General features: G+C 37.3%; 2 protein-coding genes across 3 annotated transcripts; both read left to right on the forward strand.

The window, feature by feature from the left end:
* Positions 1 to 5588: 5588 nt before the first annotated feature.
* Positions 5589 to 7742, forward strand: Cpr66Cb (Cuticular protein 66Cb). Of its 2 annotated transcripts, XM_032434788.2 has the most exons (3): positions 5589 to 5731; positions 7053 to 7289; positions 7356 to 7742. In XM_032434788.2, exons 1-3 carry the CDS (start codon positions 5720 to 5722, stop codon positions 7599 to 7601), a joined length of 495 nt encoding a protein of 164 aa, XP_032290679.1. In that variant the 5' UTR covers positions 5589 to 5719; the 3' UTR covers positions 7602 to 7742. The 2 variants fall into 2 exon arrangements, with proteins under 2 accessions (XP_032290679.1, XP_002046589.2); XM_002046553.4 differs by lacking the exon at positions 5589 to 5731 and having other exon boundaries at positions 7026 to 7289.
* An 863-nt stretch (positions 7743 to 8605) lies between these two features.
* Positions 8606 to 9812, forward strand: Pex2 (peroxin 2). The gene is made up of 4 exons (XM_032434787.2): positions 8606 to 8761; positions 8815 to 8892; positions 8952 to 9383; positions 9438 to 9812. The coding sequence occupies exons 1-4, from the start codon at positions 8723 to 8725 to the stop codon at positions 9747 to 9749; spliced, it is 861 nt and encodes a 286-aa protein (XP_032290678.1). The 5' UTR covers positions 8606 to 8722; the 3' UTR covers positions 9750 to 9812.
* Positions 9813 to 9909: the final 97 nt, after the last annotated feature.

Here is a 9909-nt window from a genome sequence, read left to right on the forward strand (position 1 = left end):
ATTTATTATGTCAACGCTGAGCTACAACAGCCACGGCAGCGATGACAACTTGTGAGAGTGCAGCTCTCAGACAACTGAATTCCAATTCCAATTTCAAATCCAACTACCGCATCGAATTTAAGCGAACATTAAGCATTGTTTGACAGCCAGATTACGAAGCTGGTTTTGATAGATTATGCAGCCATTGTGCTTGGACATTAATTTGATGCAGGCAACAAAAAAAAAATAGTTGAGCAGGTTGTGAGAAAAAAGTGCATGGGCAACAGCTTGCCAGAAATGTGGCCCAATAATAAAGTCGATAAAAAAAGTCGACAAAAAATTAAAAACAATTTTTCTTTTTATATTGTGTATTTGCAGCGCTAACAAGGGGCATCTACTACGTGATCGCTTTAAAGGAAAATTGTTAAAAGCTTAAAGCTTCATGTTTATGCAGTTATCATGTACTCTATCGTACCTTGTTTTTTTGCACTTCTAAATATAACTAAAATGTTCTTATTGAATATACCATAATTTCCTTTTAAGACCGCAATTCTATAGGTAAAATGTACATTATTTTGACTTTCTTTAGCGTTATGGGTTTTCCTGCAGTCACATGAGTTATGTGTATATAGCTGGGTAATTCATCAATTAAAATCCTACATTAATTTATAATTTGTTCACTGTAACTCTGAGTTTCCTAGATGCTTAGGGATTGCAAACTGCCAAGTTTAGTTCCTCATATTATACATCCTCCTATAGAACTATTAAACTAACTTTAGTAGTTCAATCTTGTTTAGCTTTGGCGCATATAGCAACAGCACAGTCTGAATACTCAATACAGGTAAGTATTTAATTTTCGAACGAACGTTCCTATGACAGCTATATGATAGAATGGTCCGATGCTTAGTGTATTTCCCATACATATGAGAAGCACATTGAAACTAATACATGGTTACGATATATTGATAAATACAAGAACCTACTTTTTGACCGATGTTCCTATGGCAGCTACATGCTATAATGTTCCGATCCAGCCGGTTCCGACATATGTAATTTCTGAAACAGAGAGACTGACCTATGACGGACATGACTATATCCACTCGACCCTCTCCCTTTATGCGTTACCCTCTTCATACCAAAATTACAATACCCTCTGCAAGGGTATAACATATTAATAATTTGTAGATTTCAATCAATATTTAAATTTATTGAAGCATTACTTTATTTGGACATAATTAATGGACAAATGTAACGTTTTCACACCAACCGCTCAAGCTGTCCCCCTCCCTGTCTCACTCTCCCCCTTTCTCTCCCCCACTCTCCCTCTTATCCTCACATCCAATCGCAACACTCATTCGCCGCGTTGTCAACATGTTGTTTGAAATGTTGCCACGCACTTTTCGCTGGCAACTTTGTTGATTTGTTAATATGGCTGTTAATTGCTCGAACGCATGCCTAAGTTCAATGCGCTGCATTTTTTTCAGTTTGTTGAGTTGTTCGTTTTAGGGTATTTTTCTTTTAAAGAGACGCAGATTCATTAGCAATGCGTGTGCAGCGAAGAAAAACAATTGTTGCCTTCAAATAAATGAATATGAATTGCTGGCAATAAAATTATGCCATGGCTCAAAGGCATTCGCTAAAGCAACCAAAATGTAATTTTCAATTACGTGCAACAGCAGCCAACATTGCCTGTTGCTGTTGCGCAAGCGCGCCGCATAAAAGGATAAGCATTACAACAACAACAACAACAACGATTCCCACGACAACTTTGGAAAGATGCACGCGTCTTGTGGCGGGCTCGTTAGGAGGCCAGAGTCCAAATAAATATGAAACAATGAGACAAAAGTTGTTGCTGCTGCTGCTGCTGCTGCTGTTGTTGTTCCTGTTACTAAGGCAGTCAAATGCCAGACAATCGGGCAACTCACGAGTACTGCAACTTGCAACTGCAGCAAGCATGTTGCACATGCACAGCAGCCGCACTTAATGCATGTACTAAATGTCCAACAGTAAATATGAGTTACTAGGTAATTGCCGGGCACTGCCACCAACAGCAGCAGCAGCAGCAGCAGCAGCAATAGCAACAGCAGCTGCCCGCAATTTAACAGAAAATTTGTGAGTCGCTTTTTGACTTTTCACTTTTCGTGAATGGAAATTGATTGAGTGGCTGCAGCAACAACTATGAAAATATATAGCTTAACTTTTGGCTATAACAAAAATCGAACTAAAAATTAACACCTGCTGCCAGCAGCAGGAGGTGCAACAACAACAACAACAGAAATAACAACAAGCAACGCTTCAATAAGCAAACAAAATGAAAATATGTGAGCACCGATTGCAACGATGACGACAACTTTTGCATAGACTGCCAAATCAAACAACAACAACCCAGCGAAATCAACTGAAAATTGTTGTTATTGTTATGCTTAACAAAACAAAGTGCCACGGGGTACATTAGCTACAGCTCAACACAGGTAACAAGTCTGCCAGTACTGTGCCTATGCTCAGCTCGTTCATCTGTATTTTGCATGTGTGTACGCATGTATGCATGTATGCATGCATGTATGTATTTATGTATGCATCTGTGTATATTTGTATGCATGTATTTATGTTCTCTTATTCCAAATGCATATCAAGTCTGTATCTATTTGAATGTAAATATGTATAATTGTATGAACGCATGTACATCAGAATCAATGTCCTATGTATGAATTACCGAATGCATGTGTGTATGTATGTAGGTATTTGTGCATGCATGTTTATGACGTGTATGTGAGTTTGTATGTTATTTCCATGCGTGTACATATATGCACAAATATTTTTGAAAGCATATGAATATATGAATGAATGCATGTATGATTGTATGTATGTATGTACGTATGTATGTATGTATGTAGGTATGTATGTATGTATGTATGTATGTATGTACGTATATGTGTGTATGGTTGTTTATGTATGTATATATGAATGTTTATGTATGTATGTATGTGTATGTATGTATTTATGTGCATTCATGAATTTTATCTTTAAATGTAGAGTATTTAACCAGTTCATGTGTTATTATTGTGTTGCTTTCATTGGAGTGCCGCATTTGGCATAAAATGAAAATAAAAAGCCACGCTGACGACCGGGCACTGGAAAATTGTATCAACATTGCGTTCAATTTGCGTCGCTTCGCCAAATTGCAAAACATCTCAAAAAAGAGACGTTGGATTTTTGGTATGCTACACCAGCTCTAGCTCCAGCTGTAGCTCCAGCTCCAGCTCCAGCTCCGACTACAGCTCCAAACTTCAGCTGCAGCTCGTAGTCGTGTCTCTGGCATGTTGACTTGCGTTATATTTTCCACCTGCACACACACACACACGCACACACATGAGGAGAGTCCCCTTGTAGACCATAATTAAGCATTTATTTGATTTGCCATATTTCTTGCGGTACGTGTAAATGCTTTTTGAGTTCGGGATTTGCGGATTGGTAATCATCATAAAAAAATATATATATTTTCTTTTTTTGTTTGATTTTGTTGTCGTTGTTTGGTTGTTTTGTTGTTTGGCTTTTTGCTGCGCTCGTTTAGCGTGTCATGCTTTGCAGCATTGTCAAATGTTGTCGACTTTAAATATAGCAATTAAAATTTGTGGCTGCGTTTAAACGTACATCAACCTGCACAAAAAAAAACACTGTTGAGGTAAACTCAGTTCGATCTTGAGAATTGAGGCTATGAAAAGTGGGAGACGGCAACGCTGAGGATGACGTTGATGATGTTGCAAAGGCAATGCTGAGATTGGTAAACAAAGCCAAATAGGGCAGCGAATGCAAATGGTTGAGAATTTAGAAAAAAAAACACAAAAATAAATAAAAAGATGCTAGCTTCAACTGTGGGAAAGTTTCGTAATTTGGCATAATAAATCATGCTTAAAGAGTCTTGCAAGATAAATATAAATAAATTGTTTATTTTATATATTTGGTAAAGGGGCTTGAGCTTTCAAAACTTTGTCAAATGCTATTTGCAAATGAATAACACTTTTAACAGTGTTGTAAAACATAAGTTTATTTGCTTTCTAAGAATATTGCATTTAATTTAAACCAACAGAATTGCCTTTGAATCATCTTTTCTTTGGCATAATCAAAGAAATTCGTTTCATTTCTAAGCACTTAAAATAAGTGCTGTAAAGTGTTTAGTGTATACTATATTTTTTCAAGTGCAAGCTAGAGTTGTTCATTCCCTTAGATACATCTCTTGAAGGATTGGAGGCTATGCCTCATATTCTTTATGTTCCTGTTTTAGAAATCGGTTTTTAAATAAATAATCACCAATAAGACAGTGTTGTAAAATGTCTTGCCTATGTGGTTAACCCTTTTCAATCCCCGCAATGCATAAATATTATAACAATAAAACTAAGCAAATAGAATTTATTGAAGACTATAAAATAAATATATAAAATATTTCAGTTCTAATTGTTTATTTCTTGTTATTTTGCATACAACGTGAACTAAAGGGTCTCTGCTCAGCAAAATTACATGCCTAACGTATATACATTCTTCTGTTTACACCCAACAAATTCCATATTTGCTGATTTAACAAATTCCAATCTTCATTCAAGGCTTAACAAATTGCTGCTCATTATGGCTTATTACAAGCAATAGCCAAAACCTATTAAAGGCCTTTATTTGTTACAAAAAGTACGCCATGCTCTAAACCAAAATGACTTTTGTGTAACTTTAAGCATTTACAAACCGCAGACATTGGTGAATTACTTCTAAGCTAAACCACAAGCAGCACCAAGCAGTCTCTGACTGGCTGATTGTCCAAAATGTATCGAGTATACGCTCCGTTGCCTAATTAGCCAAGAGTGTGGAGCAGTTGAAGAAACCTCCTTGCGGGCGCTCCGAAAAAAAAAAAATCGTTCAATTGAAAATTGACGCAAAATAATTGGTCAATTTCTCAATGCTTGTGCTGCTGTTGCTGTTGCACTTAACTTTGATTTGAAGTACAATCTAAACGACGTGCAGCTAATGAAAATCCATCCAAAATAAAGGCCTCCGGCAGCAAGAGAAACACTTAAATATTACAAAAGTAGGTTTTTTTTATTGTTGCGGCCAAAATGCACAATTTACAATTTACGATTAGCGCATTAAAAGTAAACGATAGAAGATCAAATGTTGCCCCAGCAGCAGCAGCAGCACAATACCAAAATCAAAATCATGGCAAAGTTTAACAAAAATTTGGGTCAAATAGCGCTTTAATGATGGAATTCGTAACTAACCCGGCAGCAGGGGTATTAATGGAGTTATAGAGCTGGGCTATACAATACCCAAAAAAAAAAGTATGCACGAGCTAAGTTAATGTTTTTTGTCGCTGTCAAATTTTTTTGCAAACTCGAATGCGTCATCCAGGCCAAATCCTAACAATAACGTTTACTAGCCAATACTAACCACACACACATACACACACACACGGGCACACACACATTAGCTACCGTTAGTAACTGAACTGTTTTACATTATTTTCAGATCTCTATTGGTGGTGCGCCGCTCACTGCCGACGCTGGCTTCAGCAGCGACTGCAACGCCGGCTTCGTTGTCTGACTTTCTTCCTAACTATATAAAAGCCGCGGTGGCTCGTTGCAACCACATTATTCAGTTGTGGAATCCCGTTGCGTGCAGCTCGTGGAACGTCAATAAAACCAAAACCAAAAAAAAATCAACTTACAATTAAAGCATATAAAACCCCCAAACTAATAAAATGGCCTTTAAGGTGAGCCGAAGGATACAGTTTTAAAGGATACTCAAAGCATGCACAAAGTGTAAATAATAAACTAAAGTGTTTAACAACATCCTTTAAGGATCTCAACTATCGTACAAGTGTTGCAAAGTGTTTTAAACAGACAAACTACAAATATTTGAAATATTTATGATACTTTTGAAAATAATTATCTACCAAAGTGATGTGTGCATATTTTAAGAAGTTAACTAGAGAGCATCGCAGGGCTACTATTTAGTTAAGATTCATCAAGGAAAAACTATAATCTAAATGGAGTATCCCCTATTGGAACTCTTAAGATGCTAAAAACGAACACGAAAATCCATAGCATTTTTTTCTTATAAAAAATATATTAAGAATTTTAATAAGAATATTTCTGAAGACCACATTGGAAAGTTATAGCATTTTTCTTTTATAAAAAAATATAATTCCAATTTAAATGAGAATATTTTTTGTAGAGCACTGATAAATACACTTTGCTTAAAGTTTTTTTTTACCAATTATTAATACGCCGTAAAATATATAATTAATTGAAAATTAAGCTGGCCGAAAGAAACAATAAGATAACAATATTGTAGCCTACAGCTTGATATACAAAGATTTAGTTTATCTGCTTCTTATCTATAAGTTTTTCCTTTTGTAAACCTGACAATAAGGTAAAATAGGCTCATAAAAAACTCTTACTAACGATAACCTAAGACTTTTCTTAGTCTAAGCAAAACTTTCACAATGATTTAAATTAAATTAAATTACTCAAATTTAAATAATTTTGGAAGACCTAGAGATAAAGTCTCTCTTCCAATTATTTATAAAAAAAAATTTCTTAGATGACTGAAGATAGGATTTTTTTCATTTATTTAAAGAAAATTTAATTTAAATCCAAATTTACTCCCCCAGATACAGATAACTTTCATCATATAATAAAATTCAATTATCCTTAGCCGAATTTTAATTTCACGCCTTTCATACATATTTATTTATAACTCTCACATATCTTGAACACTTATGTCTTAATCTGACAAAAAAACAGACGTATTTCAAGTGGAATAACCACATTTAAACCACAATTTAAGTAAATGTTACAATTTAAGCCACAAGTCATTAAACCAAGTAGCAAAAAGATAAACAACTACAAAAAAACCACAACTAACACTTCATTAAATATGCGCAAAAAAAGAAAGAAATGAAAAAATGTTGAGAGCAAGTTGCGGCGGGTTTTCCGCAAACACTTGTTGAACTAACGCTAATTGCGAGACCTCAACAAGTCATGTTAACAAACAATTAGGTAAGCCGTTGTCCATTTATGCAATTGCAGTATCTGATTTTTGCATCGGCTCTGTGCCTGAGCCTGGCCTATCCGGTGGATCATCATTATTATGAGGAGAGCCACGGCGGATATGAGCATTTGGGCCATCACGAGGCTGAGCCCATACACGACTATGGACATCAGCATCAGATTGAGCGCATCTCGCTGGGCGAAGAGCATGGTCATGAGCATCCCCACTACGAGGTGGAGCAGCATCATACCGAGGACGAGCATGTCGATTACTATGTGAGTTGCGTTTTGGGTTTTGGCAAATGAGGGCAGTTTTTAATTATGAAGCATAACTTTTCTCAGGCCCCGCCCAAATATGCCTTCAAGTATGGTGTCAATGATTTTCACACCGGCGATGTGAAGTCACAGCACGAGACCCGCGACGGCGACACCGTGAAGGGTCAGTACTCGCTGGTGGAGCCCGATGGTTCCATACGCACCGTTGACTACACCGCCGACAAGCACAATGGCTTCAATGCCGTCGTGCACAAGACAGCGCCTGTGCACCACCACGAGGAGATCCACGATCATCACGAGCATCACTACTAAGGCACGTTACCAGAATAGAGAGCATAAAAACATGAGACCATAACTATGTTTAACACTAGAGTTAGCCAAATTTTGATAAAGCCGCATCATCAAGCATACAGACACACATCAACACACATAAACAAGCACACACACACACACTCTCACACAATCGAACGATCCATGTATTGTAATCAGCTTCATATCTCGTAATTAGGACACTGACAAGAACCATGCACTCCACCACTGTCCGAGTGCATGATCCATTATAATACTCCATAATACTTATATCATATCATTTAAATAACGTATTTTATTTCTGTGATAGCAAATAATTTCCACTTACTCAACTATACTCTAACTTTCAACTGTTTCTTAGTCACTATCTGCTACGATTCATCCGATCCCGAGACTAGTTCATTCACTCAGACGAATTTATCAATCTATAAACTATAACCATACCATATAATTTCATTAATTACGTTAAATGAATGGCATATTTGTTGCAGAGAACAAACAAATGAATTGTAAAATTGTGTAATAAAAATAATGTGAATTATGTACTTTTTATAAATCAAAAAACTATGATTTTCAATATTTTATCTACATTTCCTTGCCAGGCAATGAACTTGCATTTAAGGCCGTCCACATTTGTCAATCTTTATGGCTTTATGTCTAAATCTGTGACATGTTCAACTGGTTTACGCGTCGCATAAACAATAAAAATAAATTACAAGAAATCGGCAAACATATTTTCCGCCTTGAAACGAGTTGTATTTGTTTTAATTGAAATTACATAAGATGCGAAATTGCTTCCTAAATGGCCAAAAAAAACAAAACTAAATAGTTAACAGCATTGTCAATAAATAATTAGATAAACACTTGAAGAGTTGAGAGGATGGCAAGTTTGAACAAAAGTTCAAAATACTCTGTGGCTAAAACACTTTTGTTTTAATATTTTTTGTGTGGAGCAAATGTTACAGCGCGGAGTAGCTGCTGTTCGAATGCTGTTAATTAACATAGCACTTTACATTTTGAGTGTCAACTTGCAGTGTGTACACACTTGCTAAACCAAATAAACACCATGATAACAAAAGGGCAGAGTACAACAGGCAAATGCGAACGAGGCGCAGGTAAACAAAATGCTGGCCAAAAATAAATATGTGCCGCGCGTAAATCAGGTAAGCAGCTTCTTTAGCCAACAACAAAACCTAACAGCTAATTGTAAGCCCAGATAGATGCTATTTACCTCAACAAGGACATATCCCGCATGATACGGGATAATCTGCTGGAGAATTTACAAGCCATATCGGTGGGTAACACAAATAAATCATATGATGGCACAACTACATAATCTTAAGCCAATTTCAGCCCGTGCTGTTTATCAAAATACAACCAGAATTGGATTTACTTATACAATCGGCCATTTGGTTTGGCTCCGTGGGCAAACGTTGCTCCACATTTGGCCAGCAGCTGCTGGTATTAGCCTACGACGCCGAGAAACTAACTGTTTCCCGACTGGCCCTACACTTTGCGCTTACCGTGCTGCCGGGCTATGTTAAGAGCTGGGAGGAGAAACGTTTGTCGCGCCATGTCGAATGGTTTAGCCGGGCGATTACGTGGACAGAGAACAGTGCCTTGGTCCTGAACGTGCTCAATTACTTTCGATTTCTAAAGACCGGGCGAAAGCCCACACTGATTGACTATCTGCTGGGCTTGGACTACATCAGTTTGCGCAACAATCAAAGACGCGACATTGGCTACAAATACCTGACACGTGAACTGCTATGGGGCGGCTTTATGGTATGTAACTACGGGCAAGTTTCTGAGCAATAAATATCAAATCTTAACTTACAGGAAATTCTGGGTCTGTTGCTGCCGATTATCAATTTTCGAAAGATCCAAAGGCTTTTGAAGGCTGGCTTCTTTGGAGAGGAGGGTCAGCATGCCCGGCGGCGGGAAAGTGTTACCAGGGAACTTGTTGCCGCCAAAATGACGACGAACACCACTTGCAGCTACTGCGGCGAACGTCCTACGCTGCCCCATCACATGGGCTGCGGGCACATATATTGCTATTACTGCTTAAGCGCCAATTTGATGACAGATGCGAACTTTAGTTGTGTTAAATGTGGGGCCAGCTGTCCAGAGAGCGGTGTGCAAAGTGTTTAAGTATTGTATTTTATGATTTTTACAATAGAAATAAGTATTTGTATGCAAAATGTGCGGAAGGAATGAGAACTTTTTTCACTGTGCTCTTTGGCGCGCTTTAAATGATGGGAGAGGGAAAATTGTGGGTAATTTAGCACTTTCATAAGCTGGTCATACTTTT

Source organism: Drosophila virilis, chromosome 3 (assembly GCF_030788295.1).
Source record: "Drosophila virilis strain 15010-1051.87 chromosome 3, Dvir_AGI_RSII-ME, whole genome shotgun sequence".
NCBI classification, from domain to species: Eukaryota; Metazoa; Arthropoda; class Insecta; order Diptera; family Drosophilidae; genus Drosophila; species Drosophila virilis.